This window comes from Uloborus diversus, chromosome 7, assembly GCF_026930045.1.
Source record: "Uloborus diversus isolate 005 chromosome 7, Udiv.v.3.1, whole genome shotgun sequence".
Taxonomy (NCBI): domain Eukaryota; kingdom Metazoa; phylum Arthropoda; class Arachnida; order Araneae; family Uloboridae; genus Uloborus; species Uloborus diversus.
This window is the reverse complement of record NC_072737.1, coordinates 79831226-79858469: the sequence shown is the minus strand read 5'-3', so window position 1 is coordinate 79858469 and position 27244 is coordinate 79831226. Positions and strand designations below refer to the sequence as shown.

General features: G+C 33.6%; 1 protein-coding gene across 3 annotated transcripts; it reads right to left on the bottom strand.

The window, feature by feature from the left end:
- Positions 1-124: 124 nt before the first annotated feature.
- Positions 125-23457, bottom strand: LOC129226521 (fasciclin-2-like). Of its 3 annotated transcripts, none has more exons than XM_054861127.1 (6): positions 23332-23457; positions 19550-19692; positions 11871-12045; positions 6923-7102; positions 5057-5292; positions 125-423 (listed from the first exon to the last, which is right to left on the bottom strand). In XM_054861127.1, the coding sequence occupies exons 1-6, from the start codon at positions 23387-23389 to the stop codon at positions 238-240; spliced, it is 978 nt and encodes a 325-aa protein (XP_054717102.1). In that variant the 5' UTR covers positions 23390-23457; the 3' UTR covers positions 125-237. The 3 variants fall into 3 exon arrangements, with proteins under 3 accessions (XP_054717102.1, XP_054717103.1, XP_054717105.1); XM_054861128.1 differs by having other exon boundaries at positions 6923-7099; XM_054861130.1 differs by lacking the exon at positions 19550-19692 and having other exon boundaries at positions 23332-23432.
- Between the last annotated feature and the right edge of the window lie 3787 nt (positions 23458-27244).

The window sequence follows — 27244 nt, the reverse complement described above, 5'->3', positions numbered from 1 at the left end:
TCGAGAAAAATAGTTACATTCCGTTAGCATAAAGGTTGTGCCGTTAGGTAGTAAGAATCGAGCAAATTTTATATATTTCCGATTTTCAACTTGTAAAAGATAAGACAGAAACGACAAAAAGGTTGTAACATTTTTAATATGAAGAGCAGTTTACATGTAAATGCATGTATCAAAATTGCAAGCATTTTTCAATGTCATTGCACTACATTTTCATGATTCACTCTTAATAGTCATGATTCAAGCATGTACTTTGAAATAGTAATACTCTCCGTAGCCTGCTGAAGTATGCGCTCGTAAACGTATTTCGTAATATAAGTTCTTAATTAACGGTGTGATTGTATAACTAGATGGACCGCACTTGGGAATTTCAATAGTCACCGTACAGTTGTCTTTCTGCCAATAATTCCCTTGGTATTGACTCACCTGAAAAGTTAAAAGGCAGTTAAACCTCAAGAATATCACATAAGTAATTAGTTTTTTTAAATCTTTTCTCAGTTGCTTATGATCTTAGTTTTTATGCTTGTTGCATTATGAGCTAATGCAGAGTATTTTCTAGCACCCTCGCAAATTTAATAGTAAATCTTTCCACCTTGTTATAATGTATCGTATTCATGAAAATTATTAGTTGTATTTTTAATTCATATTTCTTAAATTTTTTAAACGCAAAAAAAAGTAAAAAGAAAAAAACCCCAACATTAACATTTGTAAACAAATTACTTATTAATCTGATTTTTATATAGAACTAGTTACTGTCCGCGTCTGGTAAGTTGAGCTCCGCTGGCCGGCCGATTAAACGATTCCATTTGTTGAAGTAGGGGTGAAGAAAAACTGCTGAAAGTCAAAAAGCTTAATGGTAGCCCAATTCTGCGCTCAACAATTCCTCTTCTTACTGATTGCTCTCCCGTGAAAGAAGTGGACTTGCTCATGGCCATAGCTCAACTCCTCCGAGGCGGACAGTGCATTGCCTGGCGATGCACGGTCCACCTGAAAAATAAAAGTTGAGTCAAGTGACGAAAGTTTAACAATCAGGCAAAAAAAGGAGTAAAATTCCCATCAATGTATAGAAAATAGTAATTCTATAACTCGAGCAATGCATACTTAAAGCTCGAAGAAATTTGTTTGTTTTTGTTTTAAAGTATGAAATTTTAATGCTGTGTTACTACAGTGGTGGACAAAATTATAGACTCATTTTTTTTAAATTTTGTTTCAATTACAACATGACTCAGTTTAAATTATTTTCATTGAAGTAAAGATGAATAGTTGAAGAAATAATTCTAAAATTAGTACATCTTATCAATTAAATTAAAAAATTCATAAAATTAGAAAATTTGCAAATTTAATATTTTATCATTACGTGAAACCTGGACATAAGTATAAACTCAAAGGTAAAAAATCCAGGATTACGAGAAAGTTTCGTTCGAAAATGTTAATTTAACGCCATAGAATGAATAAATGGTGCCATCAGTGATTGCTAAAAGTTTTGTTTTTGGAAATTTATGAGAAACATATAAATGCATCGCTGGACGAAATTATAAACTCATTTTTTTTTTCATTTTTTCAATCATAATTTAATTCAGTTAAAAAAATTTTTTGTTCCAGTAAAGATAAATAACTCTCACAGCATGGTAAAGCAGGATTGGCATTTCTTAATGCAAGATAGAACGCTGAAGATTACCAATTAATACTGGAAGATCATCTCTTACCTTTTGCTCATCTGATTCCTGGAGGTAACTGGTTATTTCAGCAAGATAACGCAAGTGTACACACAGTGAAAAATACAGAAGAATGGTAGCGCTGGGGTATCAAAGTTACCAAATGGCCAGCTCGTAGTCCGGATCTTAATCCGATTGAAAATCTTTGGGGGATCACGGTTCGCAAAGTTTATCATGATCGGCACCAGTACCAAACCATAGAGGAATTAAAAAGGGCAATATTTTTAGCATGGAACCATATGCCACTGCAGCTGTTGGAAACGCTTGTGAAATCTACATGCCCATTCGCATATTCGAGGTAATTCAGAAAACTGGGAGCCCAACTCGTTTTTAAAAGTTTGTAGTTTACACTAATGACTAGTTTTAATGCAGTGTTAATTTTTAAAACATTTCAAATATTGATTTTTTTTTTTTTTTTTTCAATTTATCCATGTTAATAGCAAAATTACATTTTCCTAAATCTATGCTTTTGTTTTACTGAAGTAATTGCAAATGTAACATAATTAAACTCAAAAAAATTAAAATTTTGTTAGCTTATAATTGTGTTTATGCAGTATTGTAAGTTTGTAATTTTGTAATTCAGCATTGGTTCATTTTTGGACATTAAATGATTAAGTATTTGAATAAAATTCTACCAAACTTCAGAGTTTCTTACTTTTGTGAGTTGATACTTTTGTCCAGGTTTCATGTATTATAAAGATATTATAGTTGAGATTTTTTAATTAAATACTTTATTTCATAAAGTTTATGAGTTATACTGAATTTAGGACTATTTAGTCAGTTATTTATCTTTACTGGAACAAAAAGTTTTTTAGCTGAGTTAAATTATGATTGAAAAAATGAAAAAAAAGTGAGTTTATAATTTTGTCCAGCGGTGCATTTATATGTTTCTCATTAATTTCCAAAAACAAAACTTTTAGCAATCAATGATGGCAACATTTATTCATTCTATGGCGTTAAATTAACATTTTGGAACGAAACTTTCTCGTAATCCTGGATTTTTTACCTCTGAGTTTATACTTTTGTCCAGGTTTCACATAATAATAAAATATTAAATTTGCAAATTTTCTAATTTTATGAAATTTTTAATTTAATTGATAAGATGTACTAATTTTAGAACTATTTCTTCAGCTATTCATCTTTACTTCAATGAAAGTAATTTAAATTGAGTCATGTTGTAATTGAAACAAAAGAAAAAAAATTGAGTCTATAATTTTGTCCACCACTGTATTGGTTATATCGTTTTTACGCCACCACGCACCAGGAAAGTAAACTAAATTTGTGGGAGTTTTACGGCAAGAAAGAACATTAAATTTAGAATTTTAATCAATAATACATTTTTCCAAAGCTTTGAGTTGTCACTTTTCTTGCCGGGGTGCAGTATATTAAATTCAAAAACTTCCGAGACTATGAAGGTTGCTCCCGCTAATCGCGACGGGTGGTAGAGGGCGCTGAAAATGCTCTTAAAAAAGAACTCTCGTCATCAGAGACTTTTGAGAACGATATCTGAACTGTAAAATTCGACATGAAGTGTTTTCTAGTAAGTAATGTTGTTTTGTAAATAGAGAGAGTAAAATGTAAATAGTAGATCAGTGTACAATATTAAATGTTGCTGTCTTTCTAGAGCGAGTGTTTTATAATGTGTAATGATCAACACATCATCCCAGGGGAATTCTTCTACAGCGGAGAAACAACGAAAACAAGCCTAACAGGTAAGCGACTTCGTTATTCTTGCCTTGATAGAATTAAAATTGTCAAAATTAGAATTGAAAAAGGTTTATTTTTTAAAACCTATGCCTGGAGCGACAGGAGCTGTATCGTAAGCATTTACAATGGGGGTGTTTACTTCAGTCAAAAGCACTACTTTTGGTCACTGAAATTTATAGAATATGCAAAATAATAAAAATAACATGAAGCCAGAAAAATACTTTTATTTTCACAACATACAATTTTTAATTTATTCACTTAAATGCCAGATTTCTGAAACAAAATGTTTCATCATTTGACGTCACAAGTGAAGAAGGCATCTAGAATCGGAGCGTGTGGTTGATTTTCCTGGCAAAGATATCGCTTTTTGGTGACTTTTCACTGCGAACAATTATTAGCGGAACGAGAATTTTTAGTTAAATACAATATTCAGTTGACGAAGTTTGGCAGTGTCCTGAAACTTTATTCTAGTAACCTTAGTGACTTGTTCACTTCTGACGTCAGCAGTGAAAATGAAAACAACGATTGAACGTCTTTTCAGATTATTTTGTTAGAGAGAAATTAAGTGGAAATTATGAAAAAAAGTAACTCACTCCATGTTTTTGACCATGCTTTCTCGAGAAAAAATATTTTTGAAAATAGGAAACAACGTAATTATAATTTTTTCAAAACCAATTTATCCATTTAAGGATAACTTTTTTAAAGTTATGATTATTTTTAACTAAAAATCCCTCCCAACCAAAAATCTAAGTTCTGGGCGTCTCTGTGAAAAAGTATCATATGCAAACCAAGAACTTCACTTTTCCCAACACTGGAAAGGCAATTTTTTAAGCTCTTAATGAAAAATATATTGATGAACAAAATTTATTTGATAATCAATCCCCCCTCCCCCCCAAAAAAAGCTCAAAATAGCAACGAAGATTGTATGCACGTATTTTGATGGTTCGAGGAACCCCCTTTTTAAATGCAAGGAGAATGATTCCATGAGCTCACATCTTTTTTGCATCAAAAAAATAGGTTCATTGTAATCTCAAAACAAATGTCTGCAATATTTATTGCTATCTTGCACTTTCAAAGCTGGTTTTTTTTTTTTTTTTTTTGACAATTTCTTGCTGGTGCTACGAAAAAAAGAACCGTCGCGATGCATCGCGATGTAAAGTTGGCGATGTTTCACGATTTAGAAATGTCTAAATCACCCAGCCTTTCTGTGCAGCTCTTTGCTGGTAAAACAACGATATTTTATTGCATTACAACCCAGAATTCCCCAGGATGCGTGACTGCGCTTCGTGTTTAATCATTACCCATTATAAGAAAGCCACGTCACTGGTTCCGTGACGTCACAGTAAGAGGCTGACGGAGAGGAAAAACTCTCAAATCTGAATGTTTGTTCATCAATTCTATTGAAAAATCTCGAATCTTGGCCCAAAAGATTACACACGGATGTGCGAGAATGTTATAGTTTCACCGAAACATTTTACGAAAAAAATAAATTAATATCAAGGTTAATTTAATTGCTAGCGCGTTTTATGAACTATTGGTTACAGCTTCAAAGAAATTTAAGTTTGATACAATCAAAAAGCGATTATGTGATTTATCGATGAATTTTCTCCTCGCATTTTAAGAAGTAAACAACTTACCCTATTATACGAAAGTTCATATTTGTCGATTGTGTCTCGCGCAATGTCATCCCATTTTCTGAACCACTCTAGTTTGAGAACTCCATCGTTTAAACCACCGAATATAACATGCGGTATATCAGGAAGCATCACGTATGTGTAGACTTTCGACCACTCCTCAGATTCTGATAATCTGAACTGGAAACTGTACTTGCCGCTGGCTGTCAGATTCTTTACCTCATATGGACCTAGACCTCCTGGAAGAAAATTGCAATCAATTAAAAATGATACAGTGGACGCCGGTTAATTGATTCAGTGGTTAATTGAATCAGCCGCTTTATTGAATCAAAATTGTTTAGAACATACGTGATTCAGAAAAGTGGCGGTCACTGTAGCAGTAGTGATGTTCCGGATATCCGTATCCGTTACTTTTTTGACGGATCTTAAACGGATCTTTTCTATTCTAAAAATTTTTAAATATTTGAGCTAAAGACTCTTAAACTCCGTTTAAATTAGGTTTTATTCCCTATTTAACGTATAAGGTATCATTTCAGACGCCAAAGGCCTTCTGAGACATGTTTTTTTTTTCTTTTTCAATTTTTAGTTTAATATTAGTTTTTGTTATTGATTTGGGGTTCCTGTCATTCTTCGTTTTGGTTTTTCTCGGCATCCTTCAAAAAAAGTGAGACTAAATTCTCCATTTACTGTTTGTAAAGATGTTTCCGGCTCTGTTATTCCGTCGGTCGGAGTAATCTAGATGGAATGGTTCAGCGCTGCATTTATATGCTGAAATAAAATGCGAAAAATTTATAGCCTATCCAGTTGAGGATTTACACTCTTGCTCCTGTATACTACATCTACCGAGCAAGCTAGAAATAATTTTTCACATTCTATGTAAGCATTAATGCCGTGCTGACCCGTTCCTTCCAACTTCCAACTCTCCCTCAATTTTAACGGAGACTTCTTTAAAGACTAAATCATAGTCTTTATTATATTTTCGCGGTAGATGACATTTTTTGAAGAAACAGTGCTATTATTATGACGGGAATACCTTCCGTAATAAATTTTAAACTTGAATAGTTGATTTGGGCAAAAAAAAAAAAAAAAAAAAAATCCATATCCGCGGATCTTGACACTAATGGTCCGTGTCCGTATCCGCGGCGGATCTATTTTTTTAACCATCCGGCACATCACTATGTAGCAGGTTATACGTATGCTAATATTATTAAAAATTTTAACTTATCAGGAGTCCGGTAGCAGAACCAGCGCGACGCTGTGACAAAAGTCGCAGATTTTTGAAAAAGTCTGCGGATTTTTTTTTTTTTTTTTTTTTTTTGCTAGGAGAAGAAAATCAAACAGAAACTGAAAATTATGAAAGAAAAAAAAAAGTCGCAGACAACTTCTGTGGACAAAGATTTGTACGGTACTTTCTAGAATAATTAGAGTTGAGTAATTTTACAGAGTTTGAAAAACAGGCATCTGATAATACGGAGCGTCAATGTATTATATTGCCTGCCTATTAATATAACAAGTAAACACATTTGTACATAAAACACATCTGTATTTTCATCAATGCATTCTGTATTGTGCACTAATGAGAAAATAATAAAAATATCATACATAGAAAACAGACGCAAAAAGACAGCTGCACAATTGCAATAAAATGCTATAGCTGCATATGACGAAACGTAGCCTCGAAAACATAAAAATAAACTTAGAATACAAAGGTTTCGACAAGTAAAAGCCGAATGTAAATGATTTTAACATTTAAATTACAAAAAAAAAAAAAAAAAAAGAGAGAGATAGAGAGAACTAACATAACCCTATTTAGAAAAATAAATTGGAAAAAAAAGCAATATAGTCATACTGTTCTTGGTTACTTCTTACCAAATTTCCACTCGACTTTAGACTTCGACATAGGCAATCGAATTTCGCTGTATTGCCCGAAAATCGTATCAACGTTTCCTTGGGTGTATATTTTGAACGAAATGCTGTTGTTTTTAATTTCTGCTACCACTCGAACGATAGACGCAGATCCATTAGTGTCAGTCTCATTTTTGGAATCTTCTGAAAAAGATACATAAATACATTTACAGAAAACATTATTTGTGTGTGTGCGGCAAAAAATAGTGTATTTCCTATCTATCTATTAAAAAAATGTTTTTGTCAAAAAAAAAAAAAAGCCTACGAGTGTCCGAAGACAACATAGAACCTACAAAATCATTTCCGACCCCGAGAGAGTATTTCGGGGCGTTTTGTTTTCTTTCTTTCTTTTCAAACTTTCGTATTGTTTTTTTAATCAATTTTTTAAGCTAAAATTTAATATGAATTGCCTAAAATACGCACAAAAGAATTAACGTACTGATAACATTCTATGTCTTTTGAGAGAGCTTTTTAATTTTCTGCCCAAGATGAAGTTCTAATTTCCTCAATCAAGTAGAGTTAACGTTTCTTATTTAGCCAAAACTCGGTTCAAGCTACAGAGCGAAATGTTACTGGAGACTGAATTTGACGCATGTGCAAAAAGGTCTCCTAACGAACATACTAAAAGTCCCCGGTGCTACCAGCCTCTCTTGCCGCTATCTTGGAATTCAGTTTTTTCGGTTTATATTGAATTCCGTTTTTTCAGCTTTCGTCTTATATATCTCTCACAATCTTTTTTCTTGAGAGCAAAATTATCATTTGCTAAATTAAAGAGCACAAAATTACCTTTGAATATGTTTTTGTTATAACTGTAATAGGTGCAGAGACAATGTGTTTCCGAATTTGTAAGATTTTGAAAACTATCTACTTTTTTCATTTTTGGGACTCTGTGAAAGACATATTAATCACTTCAGCTTTACTAATAATAAAGCTGAAAGTCTCTCTGTCCGGAGGATGTCTGGATGTCTGTGACGCGCATAGCGCCTAGACCGTTCAGCTGATTTTCATGAAATTTGGCACAAAGTTAGCTTGTAACATGGGAGTGTGCACCTCGAAGCGATTTTTCGAAAATTCGAAGTGGTTCTTTTTCTATTCCAATTTTAAGAACGAAAATATTATAAAATGGACGAGTAAATTACGAAATTATTATAACGTGGAACATTAACATGGGTACAAGCCAATTGGCGAGAAAATTCACCATACATTATTTGTAAATATACAGGCGAACCAAAAGACCTTTTAATTTTTCTATTACGAGCAAAGCCATGCGGGTACCACTAGTTTTTGAATAAATGAACTCTGTTATGTCATTTACGTCAACTAAGATCCAAAAAGAAGTCTACGCATGTAAGGAATAAACGTGTGCCCATGCGCGGTAAGGATAAATGATAAAAAATTCAAACATGCAAAAAGGACATCTTCCTCAGATTGTTAAGGCGGTGTAATTTGGTGATAAAGCGTTAAGGGCAGTTTTTATTTAATCCCGGCAGTTTATGCAAGCAATGCTACAGTTTAAGCTTAATTTTCTGCAGTCACATCTTGAGATACATCCTTTCGTTATGATCGAAATATCCGGAGAGAATGGAGTAAGGAGGAAAACGACTTGACGTATATTTCGGCGAAATGCCGGCTGTTTTCATTCCAAAGATCAGCTGGTAGTGGTCTTCCCAACCACTTTTATTGGACGTGTCGGTACACTCATAACGTCAGAAATTTTGTAACATCGTCGCCTGGAGGCGAGTATGCAAAATGTGGTTTTTCCGTCCTTGCTACTCTCTGGAAAAATATAAACCTGTGTTTATCCAGAGAAGTTGCATTTAAAACATCCCCATGTACGGCCAAAAAAAATGTTTGGCTTGCCTCCGTTACTTGATCTGGAGTAGAAAGGAGGTTAGAGAACGCTTCCGGAATGTAGATAAACAATTTTTCTGCAATATTTTTATGAATTTTGTTTTACCTTTGTTATATGTAGTTGATGTCATGTTGCATCCGGAGAAAGCATGGAAAAAAGAATGATTCTTGAGCTTTCAAGTGTTTTGCAATTCTTGTGTGCAAAATATCTTGGTTTCCACCTTTCACTGGTTTTCACGAAATTATAATATCACTTCGAGTCATAGTTATTAATAGCATAACAAGATCCACGTCTTCACCTACGACAACTTCGCGAAATAACTGTCTCCGGATATTTCGTTCGTAACGAACGGATGTAGCACAAAATATGGCTGCAAAAAAATAAGTGTAAACTGTAGCGTTGCTTGCATAAACTGTCAGGGTTTTAAAAAACTGACCTTAACGGTTTATCACCAAATAACACCGCCTTAACAATCTGATGAAGAAGCTGCCCTTTTTGCATGTTTGAATTTTTTATCATTAATTTTATCATTTATCCTTACCACTCAAGGGTACATGTTTATTTCTTACATGCGTAGAGGTCTTTTGGGGCCTTTTTTGACGTAAATGACGTAACAGAGTCCATTTATTTAAAAGCAAGTGATTTATATGTCTTTCGCAGAGTCCCGAAAATGAAAAAAGGGGAAAAGTAGATAGTTTTCAAAATCTCACGAATTTGGAAATACATTCTCTGCACCTATTAAAGTTATAACAAAAACATTTTCAGAGGTAATTTTGTGCTCTTTAATTTAGCACATGATAATTTCGTACTCAAGAAAAAAGATTGTGAGATATAAGACGAAAGCGGAAAACCGGAATTCAAGATAAACCGAAAAAACGGAATTCCAAGATAGTGGCACGAGCTCCCCTCAAAAGCCTCCGGTGGTAGCACCGGGGACTTTTAGTATGTTCGTTAGGAGACCTTTTTGTACATGCGTACCAAGTTTTATAACTAAATGTTTATTTTTTACCCTCATTTTGGGTGTTCGTTTGCTGGGCCATGGTGGAAGGGAAAAAAAGAATGAAAAAAAAAAACATCTGCACATATTTTTGTCTTTCTGCATTACTCGCCTCCTTCCTCCTCTACCTGCTCTCTAATTTCAAGAAATAAAACAAAAAATTTTCCTTTCGATTTCGCCTGTAACTGTTCAGCGTGTTTTCAAGAAATGTTTACTTAGTGTGAAAAACAGAAAGTTTAGGATTTCCTTCGTTCACCAAAATCAATGATAAATTAACCCGAAACATATAGAAATACATTGCAAATCTTAAAATACTTTTACGTCGAACGATTGTCTTTCTAGCACACTTTTTTTCGGGAGGGAAAGGTGGGAATGGATTTCTTAAATTATCGAACACTCGTCTTCTAGCGCGATACGGATGGCCAACTGGCAACCTTTCTCAGTATTGGTATGAAGCCTCATCCCGAAAACACGGATATAGAATCGTCCGATACCACGTGTTGAGGGCGTGGCCAAAAGCCAACTGCTGAAAAACGGACAATACTGGAAGATATACAGAGTGGTTCATAAGTAACTTCCCTTACTTACAAAGCCTAACCGCTGAGCCATTCAAACCAAAATTTTAAGAATGGTTGGTTATTTCCATTAAGAGAATTTTGAACAACGCAGTGCTCACGGTTACAGTTAACAAATTTCGAAATGGTATCACAGACTTTTTCCTTGGCGAGTGATGAAAATTGCTCATTGGAAAATTCGAACTCAGAGGTCGAAAGAAAAGCGCGTTCCAAATTGCTTGCGAAAAGTTTTTCCACAACTAACGATTCGCTTCTGATGTTCTCTAATGCTTCTACTAGTGACTAATTCTCTGAAATATGCAAAGTTAGTCAAAGCTCTAACTCTCTAGTTGTCATTAGTTCTTTATAACGCTCTTCTTTACATATGCTTTGCCCTGGCAATTTTCGTCACACTCCTATCCTTCCATCGCCATTTTGGGTTTTCTTAAAACGCTGATCAATAAACGTAAAGTAAAAATAGGTATTGCCGTTCGAAAACTCAGAATTATATTCTATGTAACCGTAACTGTGAGCGCCCCGTTGTTTAAAATCATCACAATATGATATTTCTACTTAAAATTAGTGCACTATTTCACGTAGGTTCAATTTTGCAAATTTTCTGACGTCACTGTATTTTTTACTAGCAGTACCCGCAGGGCTTTGCCCGTAGTAGAAATTTAAAAGGTCATTTGGTTCGCCTGTATATTTACACATAATAGATGAATTTTTCGCCAATTTGCTATGTTAATTGCTCGCCCACGCTACCGTTCTACGTTATGATAATTTCGTAATTTATTCGTCCACGTTGTGATAATTTGCTTGGTAAATTTTTCTTAAAATTGGAATAGAAAAAGAACAAAATCGAATATTCGAAAAATCGCTTTGAGGTGCACACCCCCATGCTACAAACTAATTTTGTGCCAAATTTCATGAAAATCGGCCGAATGGTCTATGCGCTGTGCGCGTCACAGAGATCCATACAGAAATCCAGATATCCAGACAGAGAGACTCTCAGTTTTGTAATTAGTAAAGAAAGATATAGTAAAATTCAGAAGCTTAATTTTATGACATACTGAAATGGAACCTGCAATTTTTGGTACGGAAAACATATCTCACCACGCGGCGACTGAGAAATATCTTAAAAATGAACTATAATTGCGTTATACATCTAAACCTGGATAAAGTTTTATGATTTATTTTTCATAGTCATGTTTTATTACTTTTCGATGATTTTAGTCATTTTTCCTTCAGTGAACATTACTTATCTAACGAAACATTTCGAGTGTACGTGAGTATGTCGTGAAGAGATATTACCTGCAATTTTTTAAAATGAACAAAACCGTTCAAATGAACGAGTTGAGTGAACGGATCAAAAGAATGAACGATCCTTTGATGAACGGAGCATTAAAAAGAACGACATTGCCCACCTCTACTAGATAGGTAACAAATAAATAAAAAAGTAAATAAATAAATCATAAAGCACACTAATATTATTGTAAAAATACTTACTATCTTTCACTACGACATTGAAAAATTTGCTGGATAACCCATACTCGTTCGAAGCAGTACAAGTATAAGCTCCCTGATGTCGAATGCTTACTTTACTAATAAAGAGCCATGATCCATCGTCATCTAAAACTGTGTAAATGTTTTCACTAGTGTCAGATGAAATCCTATTTTCGTCCTAAAACGACGGGACAAAACATAAATAAATATCCGCTAAACTAAACTTTCTTAATTTCTAAATCTAAACTGTTTTTAGTGATAGAAATGTGTTGAAGGCAAGTAAAAACAAATAATTAATCAGTTAATCTCTTTAGCGACTATTTGTATTCTAGAAAATCGCCCGTCAGCATATAAGCTACCTTTACTCCTGTTCGGTCATAGGAAAATTTCAGGCCCACTCATTGGCTTATTCGGGTGTCAATCAAAGCATCAAGGCTGTGACGTTCTGCAACGTTGCTAGTCCTCTCTCGCAGTGTTTCATGTTTGTAATCTGCTAAATACGAATGAGCATTTACAAATGAGATCTTTAATGGAATCTTGCTAACAAAAGCAGCATTATTATTTCCTATCAATTTCATCCTTTGCAAAACAAATGAAAGCTTTTATTGAGAAGCTATGCTTCGAAATAAAAATAGGTGGCGCTATCTTTAGACAAAAAATTTATGTTTTACGACATCGTTTTAACTTAAATTGAGGTTATTTTTAAAATAATTCTCACGGTAAATTATTTTGTTGATGGAAAAGCGAATTCCACAATTTTTCATATTCTTAATGATATTTAATGCAATTTAAACAGCTCTTCTGAAAGAAATGATTATCATTTGAGTTAATAATAAATACTTCTAGTGAATAATTTAATACATAATAATTTTTAATATAATTTTCTCTTGTGCCAGTTTATTTCTAGCTAATTTCTACTGAATATGAGTTAGCATCCGAGAATAAGACTTCCAATTGAATATTGAGCGAGTCTGGCGAACACATCCTTCTTTTTTCATATTAATTTCATAACTCATAAAACAAAATAATGCTCTGCTTTAAAAAAAAATGTAAAATACATAATTAAACGAATAAATAGCATTATCTTTAAGCAAAAAAATGACGCTTTTGAAGAAAGTACTATTGGAGTTTAATTAAGCTCATTTGTCAACTAATTCTCAATGTAAGTTTTTTTAATTAAGCAGCGAATTCTTTATGTTTTAATATTCTTCATAATATTTAAAGTTATGTAAAAAGGAATAGGTAATTTAAACCCTTGAATGAAATAATTGAAAATAATATTTAAAAGCAATGTTTCTTAATGTAAAATTATATATATGTTATTTCAAGTCAAATCACTTTCAAGTCAAACTTTCAGAAATCGCACCCTTTGGCACCTTAAATTCATTTATTATTTTGAAAAAAATTTATCACGCACAGTTGATAAGGCAATTCAAGAGAATTTCATGCATTTTCATTTGCTATTTAACTTAAAAACATTTGGGGAAAAAAAAGTTTCACAAAATTCTAAAACTTGAAAACTCAACCATTTTTGAGACAATTTTGAAAATTTTGAAATCAATATATGACTTTTAATGTATTGTAATAAATACAACTAAATATTTTAGACTGGGCGCATGAAGAGATCAGCAGCTGCTAAATATTTTCAGCAAAATTAACAAAAAAAGTTTTCCTTTTTTTTTTTTTTTGCTGTACTGCTAAAACGACCTTCGTGGTTTCATGAATAGTTCTGAAACCATTTGAATGTAATCATTCAAATACATTAAATATCATACATCGATTGAAAATTTTTTAAAGTATTAAAAAAATTGAATTTAAAATCTTGTGAAAATATTTCTTTTTTTGAAAAGTGTCGAAACTTAAATTGTCTTAGAAACAAGCTGCTTTACAACTCTGTGTTTCTCGTAGAGCTTGAGAAGTTGAAAATCAGGGTGAGCACACTTTCATAATTTGCATTATTTTCCTTGATGTACATATTTTATCAATAAAAGTGTCTGTGTGTGTTACAAAACTTCTTTGGTTCTGAATCGTTTTGGAACTGTTTTATGAAACTGTAATTTCTCTTCATATGATGTGGAAGAATTATTACTTTAATAATACTATGGCTTTCTAGTCCAGTCACATGTACTTGAAAACCAACAGGGAACTAATCATAATTTATTCATATTTAACTCACATAAAAATAAAGTAAATATTGTAAAACAGATGTACATAATATATCAGCCAGATACAATGTGAAACGATAGATATAGCAACGAGAAAGAAAAATTATACGATAAACTATTTACTGGCACAAGAGCAAATTATATTAGAAATTAGCATGTATAAAATTATTCAAAATAAGTATTTGTTATTAACTTAAATGGTAATCATTTCTGTATATAAAGAAGAGCTGTTTAAATTGCATTAAATATCATTTAGAATGTGAAAAACTGCGGAATTTGCTTTCCCATCAACAAAATAATTTACCGTGAGAATACTTTTAAAAATAACCTCAATTTAAATTAAAACAATGTCGTAAAACATACATTTTTTGTTTAAAGATAGCGCCACCTATTTTTATTTCGAAGCATAGTTTCTCAAAGGCAGCTTTGATTTGTTTCGCAAAGGATGAAATTGATTGGAAATAATAATGCTGTTTTTGTCAGTAACATTCGATTAAAGATCTCATTTGCAAATGCTTATTTGTATTTAGCAGCTTACAAACAGGAAACACTGCAAGAGACGACTATCAACATTGCAGTACGTCACAGTTTTGAAGCTTTGATTGACACTCGAATAAGCCAATGAGAGGGCCTGAAATTTTCCTATGACCGAACAGGAGTAAAGGTAGCTTATAAGCCGCCCATCAAGGTATGACGAATGATAATATTGCTTCTACATTTTGAACGAAGCAATTGCCTGTTTGCTGATATTTTGATTGTTGAAGTTTTAACCTTAACTCCAATGGACTAACCCTAAACTCCAGCAGATTGCGTTCATTGTTGACCACTTTTTCGTTTTTTCATTGCCCTGAAATGACAGTCTTACCAGTAAAACTGTAACCGGATCCAGTTCAGCCTTGTTACGATAAAGCCTTTCCCTGCGTGTCAAACATAACCAAAAAATATTACAAAGTATCATGCCGTGGCGCGAGTTTCATTGTTGATGACTTCAGGAGCGTTACTCGATCATTCGCTATTACATATATGAGAATTCTAAAGTCGTAAAAGTAAAAGTAGATTGTGTTTTGGATTCTGTTTGTTTACATAGCATGTTAAACAATGCATACATTATTCTCTAAAATAGTTGAATGCAGTGTTTTCTTAACGTGGGGAACAGAATGAAGGGATTTTGGAAGGGAGCCACTTACCCATCTTTTCTTCCTTAACATGGCTAATATTAGTCTAAAATTCCGTTTTATGAACTTCAATGCCAAACAATTTTCGGTAGGGAACCTGTGCCTCTCCTTCATGTTCTACTTTTCCCGAAAAAAAGCTTTAAAATGTGTGTGTGTGTTTTTAATGACAAATTCCTGGATTTCTCCAACTTTTCCGTTAAAGTCCTTAAACATAGCCTAAAGTTCTGCTTTATTAAAATACTAATGTTAAAAAATTTCCGCGAAGAGCATCCGGATACTCTCTTTCCTACGAACGTCAACAAACATGGTTTAAAAGTGCAATTTTAAGCCATCAAATTTGAAAAACTTCCGCAAGAAAGCAGCCTTGACACTTGACACCCTCAGAGGCCACCCGCACCTACCAGTTGCTCAGATAAATCTGAGCAAGTAGGTCTCTGAGGAACTTTATTTAAATATATAAAAAATTACATTGTTATCAGTTACAATTTTTTGATTTGCTCTTGACAAAATTTTGGTAATTTAACATCAATATATATAATAAAGTAGGCAAAACCAATGCATACAAGTTTTACAATGATACAATAAAACATAAACGACTCTAGAGAGTTGTTGCTTTACAGAGGATAACTTGTTAAAGCGTCGAAAAAAAAACTAAATTTAAACGATATTAACTACTGAAAATAGAAAAAAATATGTGTATTAGTCAACGCCTTGAAACATGAAGCCTTCATTAGCCAATAGACTGAAAATCGAGACATGTCTGATGCGGGTATGATGTTGTGAAAAGGCGACTAATATGTTTTTATTGAGTGAAAGACTATGATTACGCCTGATTTGCAAATCCGATGTTAGTGGCCAGAAGAAAATGTAATGTTCCGAAGAACCTAGTTCCCCGCAAGAGCAATTAGCAGAATCAGAAAGGTTAAATCTGTGAAGATCCATGGCCAGATCTGTGAAGATCTGGCCATGGATCTGTGTCCATGGCCAGAAAGGAAAGTTGTCTCAAACCTACTTTTAATGCGGGAAGAAAAACGAACGGTGGGGAAGAATTCGAAGACTCTAGACCCAGTATCTGCTTCATTACACATAAATTGCCAGTCATCTAATGTTTGTTTTTTAATGTATGAAATTAGTGAAGATTTTGGAAGAGGAATAGACGAAGAAGGAAATTGCGGGTCGTCAGCTGCAGTTCTTGCTAAGCGATCAGCCAGATCGTTGCCGATGTCCCCAGAATGCCCTTTTACCCAATGAATTGAGACAGAAGAATTACTTAATAATGACTGTTGGATATCAGAAACTGTTTTATTCCGTTGAAGAGGATTTTTAATTGCTAAGAGAGAAGACTGACTATCCGAAAAAAATTGAATGGAATCAGCGTTAAGTGAATTCGAGAATTTTAATGCTTAATGAATAGCAAATAATTTTGTTTGAAAAATACTATTATTGGGATGAAGACGGATACTACAAGAACAAGAAAGCAGCCACACTTCCCGTAACATCTCAATTTAAAGCCTAAAATTGGGTTTTTAAAATTTCCGAAAAATTAAATAAATTGAAAGAATTATAAAACATTTTGAGAGCAGTCCTCCAATCTTGATCTTTTCTTAACATCTCCTAAGAATAGCCTGCAATTATGTATTAAAACTATGCTTTCGAAAAATAGATTTTAATGTGGATGCCTATCACTCATTCTCCTATCGCTAACTTGTCGTCACAGAGCCGAGATAGCCTGTGAAACTTTTCTTCCCCAAATAAAGCCATCAACTGTTTTCAGTTACAAAAAAGATTTTGAGACAGAATTTCGAAATCTTCCCCCTTTTCCTCCTATTGTTACCAAACAGAGCCTAAATTTCCCTGGGATAATCTCCCTCTAACGTCACCAAATATAGCAATATAGCCAACAATTGCGTTTTTTGGAATGCAACGGCGAAATATTTCAAGAGAGCCATCGAACTTTCCGAATTTCCTTAACGTCAACAAAAGTAGCGTGAAATTACGTTTTTAAGACTTTCAAGTGCAAAATCTTTAGGGAGGTGACCTCCGAACTCTCCCCATTCTTTTAACATTACGAAAGAAAATTTGAAATTTCGTTTTTCGGCAGTTCCGTGGGAGAACCTCCGAACCCTTCCCACTTAAAGATGCTTCAAGTTGACTAAATTTGAGAAAGAATCTCCAACTCTCCGTTTCTCTTCCTCTTATCGTTACGAAGCTGACTAAATCTGTGTATAGTACGTCAATTTCGAAAAAAATCCGGAGAGAGAGCTACCTAATTATTTTTATTTTTCCTTTGACATTAGGGCAGAACATCACTCTAACGTCACCAAATAACTGCAATTTTCAGACAGCAATGACGTGAATTTCCTAGACACAGTCCCCGAACCTTTCCAGTTTCCTTGACGTCAGCAAAAATAGCCAAAAATTGCTTTTAAGAATATAATGCTTCAAAACTTTCAGGAGATTTGCTCCAAACTTTTTCAATTCAATTAATTTATCCCAAATTAGCTTAAAATTTTGTTTTCGGAATTTTTAGCTCGAGAGCCCCAGAACCTTTCCTTCACAAAGATGAACTTAATTGACTTCAATTTTATGACATAAATTTCAGGAAAACACCTCATCTTCTTCCCTCTATCGTTGACAATTAGTGCCTAAAAATATGTCTAAGACTTCATTGCCGAAATATTTACGGCGTCGAACTGCCAGATTCTCTAACGTGACCAGAAATAATCGAAAATTGGGCTTAACCACTTTAAATTGGCAAATTTTCCAAAATCGATTACCAAATTCCTTTTCCGCTAACGCCACTAAAGATTGCAACCTTTTAAGCTTTTCCCCCGAGTTCAATGTCGAAAAATTTCCGGAGAGAGCCCTAGAATCTTCTTCATTCCATAAATGTCACCATAGATAGCCTGAAATCGTGTTTTTAAAATTTTGGAAAACTTCCGGAAGTTATCCTTGCCTCCTAATGTCACCAAATCACAACCAAAATTAGCTGGAATTTTGAAAATTTTCGAAATTCAAAATTACAAGAAAAAGTCAAACTAAGTAACATTTTTTTCTCTTCTCATAACTTTTTCAAAAATTGTCTGATTTTTGGAAGCTCTTTTAAACATTTAGCAGGGACATTAAACATTGAGCACGATCCTCCTCCTCCCTTCTTTTACCGCCACAGAGAGGAATAAAATTGCATTTGAAAAAACAACTTCTATTTCGAAATTTTTTGAGGCTAATACTCAACCTGATTTCTTATAGGGAGGGGAGTTCATATCTCTAGACTCCTCAATTGTGCCCTCAAAAAAGTCAAGATTGGCGCTCTATTAGAGGAGCCTGTCCGCCCCTGCTTGTATTACAGGGAAGCATTTTAAGTATTCATTAATCACATTTTGAATACCATAAACTGTATTTATCAGTCATTTATTTACATAAAATTCGATACACATGTGCCTTTGTGCATCATCATCTTCTTCGTTCTTAAGAGGAGAAATTATTGTTTTCGTACACATACTAATATTGCTGCACAGCGCTATCTCACTGACAATCACGGTGGCTCAATCGGCAGAGCGCTAAACTTCGAACCCATCGGACCCTGGATCAGGGCCGTATGCAAGGGAATGATTTATAGGGTTCAAACCCCCTCCGAAATTTTTCTCCCAAAGAAATGCTTTCCATTATTTATTTATTTTATTTTTTATTTATTTTTTTAGTGACAAAAATAATATTGTTGTAATTACTATAATTTCAATTTTATTCGGGAAATGAAATTAGTATGACTGAAAATTTGTACAAGCTCAATGTGTTTATGGTTGTTATTGAGAAATTCATTTATTACGTAACAATGGCGTTTTGTAAGATCAGCCCCTCCTTCCATTTAGATAACCTATTGTAACCAAAATCAATAGAATACACATGAAACCAAATTTGATGGACCATATAAATGTTTCAGAAAATATGTTCAGTAAAACTCCCTCCGAAACCAAAGTCTGGTATAACTGCCCTGCCTTGGATCGAGTCTCAACCAAGACGTTTCAGGCATGTTCACAATAAAATTGTATATTTTAATGAAGAAAATCGATTATAAACAACGAGAACACTAAACAGTACTCGAAATGCGTTTTTTTATACGCTCTTGTTTCAACAAATTATCTAATGACTACCAACAGTAGTTCTCAGGGATCGCCACGCAGTACATGCAACCATGGACGACGAGAAAGAGAGAAGAGCTCACGTGCGACCTTTCGTCACACAAAAGATAATTACGTCACTTCCGCCACGCAAACCTTTGCCTGTTGGAATTTCAAAGCTCCAGCATAAAAAAATGTCGCCTCAATAGTAGAGATATACTCACGGGATCAATCCAATTATAGGTAATGGGCTTACTGCCAGTTGCCGAACACAGCACCTCGAGGCTTTCCGATTCTCCTACTGTTACCTTTTCGATGATGTCCTTAAATACAGGAGCAATGTGTAGAGATTCTTCTTCATTTCCCGCTTTATGAGAAACCGAAAGAAACGCTGTTTTATCAGTTGCAAAACAGACTATATAATTTAACAAATACAGGCACAAGAGCTACGAAACATTTCAATGTTCTTAATTTAGTGATTAAACTAATGAAATAGGAAAACTTTTGAGAATGAAATGAAAATTTTGTTTCTGTAGTTATAAGATCATAAAAACACATACACTACGCAGAGACATAACTAGAGGGGCGCAGACGGCCTCATGCCCCGGACGCCAGATTTTTGGGGCGCTAAACTGACTAAGTAATACAAAAATATATTTTTATCAAAATAAAAAACTAAATAAATAAATAAAGGCAACTTATAAAAAAACCAATAAAAAAAGTTGAGTACAGGCACAAGCTGAAATAATGAGAAAGATAGACGAAGAGCAGCAGGGTGCAGTAAGGCGTTACTGTATTTTCTTAGTGACCAATAATCGTTATACCTTATCTAAGAATTACCTCAAAGTAGGGGAAATGTTTCAATCTCCTTTCACCACAATGAAACCCTAATAAAACTGACAACAAGATTTGTCCCCTTACTATATAATGACGAGAGCTTGTCAACCCCTCTGACCTAAGAGAAAATTGTTACAGGGTCCATATGGCAATAGCTCCAGTTTTAGAAATTGGAGCTGAGTCCCCACCACCACTAACTTGATCCAATAGAATCATTCTGAAAAGAATTTCTTCTCTAGTTCGCACCACATATTCCTGGTAATTTTACCTTTTTCATTTTATTCCAGTGATCTCCATTACGAACCCTCAACAGATCACTGTTTTATTCCCCTAATTTTTTTTTGTCCATATTGCGCAGTTTTAATTCAATTTTAAATTATGTGGAAAGGTCATCTGGGTTGAATTTAGAAAAAGAGCTAAAAAGCGCGAAAAAGATTATCAATCAATCGCCTTTATCGTCGTGGTTAAATGTTTAAGACGTTAGGTAAGACATTGTTAATCGAATTTAAACGATGTATTTTTTTTTGGGGGGGGGGCAAGAAAGCCCTCCCACTCTGATTATGGAGATTCAATTCAAAGTTCTGAAAACTGTTAATATGTTTTTTAGATTAGATAACACTAGAGTTCTTAGATTTGGGTTGAGCTAAAATGAGAAATTTTCGACTAAGCATGAATATATTTTTTATCACCCACATGAAATTTCAAATGTATTTTAAACATCAACGTGAATGTTTTTGAAATTAGCCATTTTTTACAGCTCTGAAACTAGAATTTCGTTTCGACACTTATTAATATTTATTAGACCTGACGAGAGGCCATGTCAGCCTAGTCGGAAACTAGAGACCTGCGCCTTAGGGGGCCCGGTAACACTGACGAAAACCAAGGAAAGATGGATGGGAAAATGAAACAAGCAAAATAAAAATTAAAAAAAAAAACCTCTGAATAAGTGAATTCGTAAAGTCTGTACTCACTAATGATAGAGAGAATGAAAACAGTATAGTTGATCGTTCCGTGCATATAACCAGTGATGTTCCCATAAATTTTTCTGAGTGTATACTCCCTGTAATCCTTTACGCACAATATGTGTATGCAATCATACAAAAAATATGTCATAATATGAGAAATTTCGAAGCTTAAGAGTATACACAAAGCTGCCAACTGCTACGAAAAAATCGTAGTTTCTACGAACTACAGCCTTGCAGTCTGACGCTCCAAAAACGTGTCCAAAACCTACGATTTTCTTTCTGTTTTTGTAATCACAGGAAATTTTTTCAATCATTACAGATAATATTATAACCATTTCGGTAATATTGCTTTTCTAATAAAATTCTAAATGTCTGTTAAAAAATATACGAAACAATTTTACTATAATTAATGTTAAAAAAAATGAAAAAAAAAAAAAAAAACTTACCAACGTTTAGTATTTTTTTTCAAAGTGAAGTGTTACTTGTCCTACTGTAAATTCTGTACCTCAGAGCCAGAGGGACGTAAGTCACATAATGATAATTTTACAGGAGAGAGGAAAAACTTTTTCTGGCGCGCATGCAAAGGATAGGACGCGTGCTCTTTAAACCCTAATAAGAAAAATGAAAATATGATATCCTTTTTACAAATTACGTTCACATGGCTTGATGCGGAAAACGCTTTTACATACAATGCACTAATAAACGTAAAATCGCAATTTCTAGACTTCAGTCTGGCTCTGAGGTACAGAATTTAAACGTAAATTATTCATTTCGTCTTTTGCATTCGTAATTGAATGTGCCATTGTATTTCCCCCCCCTCCCACCCCCACCGCATAAAACTCTGCTATGAATTTAGTTTTTCAAAAGTTAGCCGCTCCAGGTATACCCTATGTGCCTAAAAATGTTTGAGAGTTTACGGAGTACAGTCGGATCTTCATATATAGAAGTAGCAAATTGCCGGAAAAAAATTCGATATAATAGACATTTTGTTATATAGAAATAATCTTATTTTATCCTAAAAATCTCCTAAAAACATTAAAATTAAAGCTAATTTTTATGTATGAAACCCAATTTCTAATCTATACGTGAGCATCGGATTAAATGAAAGTTAATAATTAAAAAAATAACAGAAATTACATTTTTGCGCCTTCATGCATCTCTTCGTTCTTCGGCAATGCAACTTGATCCGCAATAATAGGGGATTTTCGTTTTGACAGTGTAATTGAGAGAAAAGTAAAAAAAATCAATCTTCTTAACTTGAATGATTTTTACTGCTGCTAAAACGACTAGGAATGATAATCAACAGACAACAGACTTAAAACTGATTTTACAATGTTACTGGTTACAACTACGATATTTGAAATAAACTAGAGGGAATTTAAGAACTCCAGAACGAAACAACGACCTATCTACACACACCTCAACCCCAGATTCCTTATGAGTTTCGTAGCAACCTTTAGTGAATATAATTTTCTCCCCTAACCTTAATTTTTCATGAGACAAACAGTCTAAAATGGAAAAAATGTCTACGAATGTCTCGAAACAAAATCGATATATAGAGATTTTTTTCGATGTATAGAAATAATTTTTCTATGTAATGGACATGGTAATTTGCTGGGATTTCGATATATAGAAAATTTCGATAGCATGTAACCTTTTGAATATATATGTATAATAGTAATATAATCCCCCCCTTCCCCCAGAGAGGTTGTTGAATTGCGAATTGCCATGTTATTGACGTTAGTGGCATGTTTACGCTTATGGACCCGTCTTATTTCAATATTGTGAACATGCATAGTTTCAATTTATGAAAATTTGGTTTTGAGGAGGGAATTTCTGTGACGTATTTTTCTTTTTTGAATTAATAAGCAAGCAGCATTTCTTTCGATCATGCTTTTTGTTTCTCATAACTAAAATTGAAATAGACATGACAATGGATTATGTCATTTTGAGAAAAACATATCTGGTTTTAGTATTGCAGAATACAGAGTGTATAATACCTTTTGAAAAATTCTATAAATAATTTTAATAAGTTGCAAATTGGCCAACTGAAAAATTCACAACATGTGGCACATTACATTCTTGCCCCGAGCCCTTCAATTTTAAAGCACACCAAAATTAACTTTTTCAACCGTTATCAACTGAAAAATTACACTCTGATATATACTCTATTTTCGAGCATTTCGAAACATAAAATAACTTACCTGAAACGGAAATGCTGTAACAAAATAAAAACGCAACAAGTGTAGCATGCATCATCATTGCCTCACACAAGGTGAACTCTCAAATTTGAAAAGTATTTCTACCCTACCTCCACGGAAATGTGCTCGAAATCGATAGGAGTTATTGAATAAGAGATAATTTTCGAGTATTTACTCTTCGTTGTTGCATCAAGGTTAGGAAGAGAGAAGTACTTCTTATCCGTGTTAGATATCAAAAAAAATTGCATGTCACTGAAATCAGGTCAATGCTTTGAGTACTGAAAAAATATTAAATTGCCGTGAACTCGAAAATACCACACTATGCTATTAAGGATTAATAGCGTATTTATATTTTTCAAAAATAATTTTCCTCTCATTTGTTTATCGTAATGAATTTCATTCATTACGATTGATTAAAAGCAATGCATCATGCGACTAATTATATACAAATCACAAAGCGAATAAAAAGCTAACGCAAATCACTTTAAATTGATAGCAATAAGTGATCATAATAGCTCCATAAAATGTAAAAAGTTTTAAAATGTTTAAAAACTTATAACTAATGTTTTGAAGTAATTTAATTTTTTATGTAATATTTTACTCTTAAAAAAATTACAAAAAGGTCTTATTTTGGGTTATTTGTAATTGCTAAATGCAGAGATAATTTTAAAGAATTTACAAGCACATTTCATGCATTGAAAATACGCATCAAACATTTAAAGTAAAACTACCTAGTTCAGAGCTTCTCAACCTTTTTTACTTAGCGGCACACTTAAGAAATTTCTAGACCAACGGGGCACACTAAACTTAATTTCGCAATGGTAATATAGAAATGTTTTTATCATTCACAGGTAAAAAGACAGGGAGGGAGTACTTTTTTCATAAGAATTAAACAATTATAACTAACGTAGTGTATTTAAATTTATTTAGAAAGTAGAAACATTTGGAATGTATCGAAGTTGATAATAAACAACAAAACTACCTATATCAGAATTTACAGAAAATTATGCTTGATATGTTTCAAAGCATTTCTGTCAAATATGTCATTAAAGTGCACACTGCAGTTAACCGATTTATCAAAAAATGTCTCAAGAAAGAAGCAAGCAAGAAATTAAAACCAAGCTCCTAACTTCCGTTTGACACTAATGAGACACTAGATGCCTTGAGGAGTAAAGCCGTTTGATGTTCGCCTCAATGCTGAAAAGAGCTACACGAAGTTTTGATCAGGCTCTTTAGAGATGATCTCTTGCTGTTTTTTTTTTTTTTTTTTTTTTTTTTTAAATAAGTGTGAGGGTTGAGAAGCTGAGTTCACAAAGATATGTAGTTGAAAATGGTAGCAGCACATCAATAGCAAGACAAGAGATGGTGGGATACTCATTTTTAACCAGCAACCAAAATTCGTCCAGAAGCACTTCGCTCAACTTAAGTTTAAAAGTACGGTCGCTCTTGATGTTCATAAATTCTTCTCGAGCCATACTGTTAATATTCTTGAAATAGTACTTAAACTTGTTCTGAAGTATGACTAAATGTTCTGCAACCACATTCAGCAGCTTTTCTTCTATGCCATTTCTTTTACATACTATGTTGACTGTCCGTTTGAACATGTTCAATGAGCTACGATCTACTTCTTCTCTCCACAGCTGAATGGCAGCTAAAAAAAAAGTCTCATTACAACTCATCGAATGGCAACGCTTACGAATTGACCAATGATAGATGCTAAAACTGTCACTTGTTAGATCTGGCTGGAGTGGCTCGATGTATAGCCCTTTCAAAGACGAAAACTGAAAATATTAAAAAAAAAAAAAATAAAACTGACACTTTGTGTAGTTGGAAGATAAAGCCATAAACTTTTGGTGAATGGCGGACGTATTTTAGTTTCAAAAAGTAAATGTATTTTTCATAATTTATGTGTATCTCTTTATGTTGCTCTCAAAATAGTGCTTTTCCTTAAGGTATTTACCTGAACTTGCACCTTTAAGTTAGATGCATCATTATGCTTTCCCGAATTGTTGCGCAATTTAAGGGGCGGTGAAATGGTACAAGACTTATTGTTACGAAATTGCATGGAAATGCCAATGAAATACAGGTGATTGAGACAATAGTGCAAACTATTTTATTCTTCGGATACATGACTCCTTCGGACAGTAACTTGCCCTTCAAGTTCAAGCGAAAACATTTTCCTATACGGTTAGCTTTCGATATGACAATCAACAAATCTCAGGGCAAACTTTTAAGAACATTTGAGTCATGCTGTCCAAACCTGCTTTCAGCCATTGTCTCTATATTGCGCTGTCGTGCGTGAAGTCATTTCAGGCCCAACTCTTGGGGTAGGCGACCTAGGCGATCGCCTAGGGTGGCAGATTTTAGAGGCGGCAAATTTCAAAATTGAAACATACTTTTTGAAAGTATGAATATCTGTTTCAGCGTTATAAAAAAATCAATGCTTCAATGCTAAAAAAAAATTTAGAGTGTGTATCAGTGCATGGATATGAAAATGTTGTTCAGAATTTAACAAGAAGTTCAATTTAATTTTAGAGGTGGCAAATTGCGTGATTTAAAAGTCTTTTAAAAATATTAATCTGTTTCAGTCCCATAGAAGTTGCACTACTTTAATAATAAAAAATATAATTTAAAGTGTGTACCAGTGCTTGGACATGCAAATCCCAGTTTGGAATTTACTAGAACTCACTTTAATTTTAAGCACTTTACAATTATTTTTATTTTATTAATGTATTATTATTTTATATTGTTATTATTATTCAATGGGAGGTGGGCGGCACTTGTCAATATAGCCTAGAGCGGTAGAACTACTAAAGCTGGCCCTGGGTCATTTAAATCTGTTTTTAAAAGTATGAATATCTGTTTCAGCGTTATAAAAAAATCGATGCTTCAATGCTGGCGTCAAACTCACGCGTTTTTAATTATGACTATTCAGAAGTTTTAGGTGACTAATACAGTTTTGTACTATGTTAATGTAAAATTGAATAATCACTCAAATTGGCAGTAGGCAAGGGGACCTACCATAAACAAAACTCCCCATGAGAAACAACCTGTGATGTTTATCGGGTAATGCTAACAGCATGCATTTAAATTTATTGATTAGCTGCAACATACTTTTGTTCAGGGCCTATTGATTAACACAATAGATTTCGTACGCGTCCTTACAATTCCTTACTTTTGCATTTAGTCTTATATGTGCTTAGAAGTCCTTGTTTTAATGACCCAAGTTCTTATTAGTCCTTATTTTTACTCTGCCATTGTTTCAAAAAAAAATCGGATTTTCGTTTTTCTAATAGAGCACTCGTGACCACGTCATCAATCAAACAGTCGAGGGTGAGCTGCGGTATTTAAACGAATTTTCTTCCCCTAGCGATCTTCTACGCTGAAGGAAGCTAGATTACAAGATCGCGCGTATGACGTGTAATAAGAGGGTAACACACTCAAAATAATTTGGTGTGTAACTCCTTATAACACGAATATTCCTTTATTTCGAAGTTTTCATAAAGTCCTTAACTCTTAAGAAGGCTGTAGGAACTTCCCTTAACTCGAACTACCAATAACTCAAACTCGAATCCTTGGGACTTCGAGCTATCCAGAGTTTATTGATTTGATTGTATAGAGGGGTATTTTTTAAGGGGTGTTTTTCTTTCTTGGAAGAGGCTCTCATTTTGGAAAGTATTTTATAGTATTTGCGGGGTTGAAGGTTGCCAGAGCTCTTAGGGGAAGACCATTTCTGTTATATTCATGTATCACTTACTGTAATATGTACAGTAGTTTCGAAAATATGATTTTTTTTAAAAGTTGGATCCCTTATTTGTACTCACCCTGAATAAAAACAATCAATGTGCATGAGAAAACAACATACAAATGTTTAATGTAAACCAAAATTTACAGTTTTTCAAATAAAGTTTGCACA

What these genes read in the sequence shown, in the direction of transcription:
- LOC129226521 (XM_054861127.1), bottom strand. Translation starts at nt 23,389, where the DNA reads ATGATGATGCATGCTACACTTGTTGCGTTTTTATTTTGTTACAGCATT. An exon ending in CCTATAATTGGATTGATCCC is followed by an intron (nt 12,046 to 19,549) that starts GTGAGTATATCT and finishes CCGTCGTTTTAG; the next exon opens with GACGAAAATAGGATTTCATC. An exon ending in CAATGTCGTAGTGAAAGATA is followed by an intron (nt 7,103 to 11,870) that starts GTAAGTATTTTT and finishes TATCTTTTTCAG; the next exon opens with AAGATTCCAAAAATGAGACT.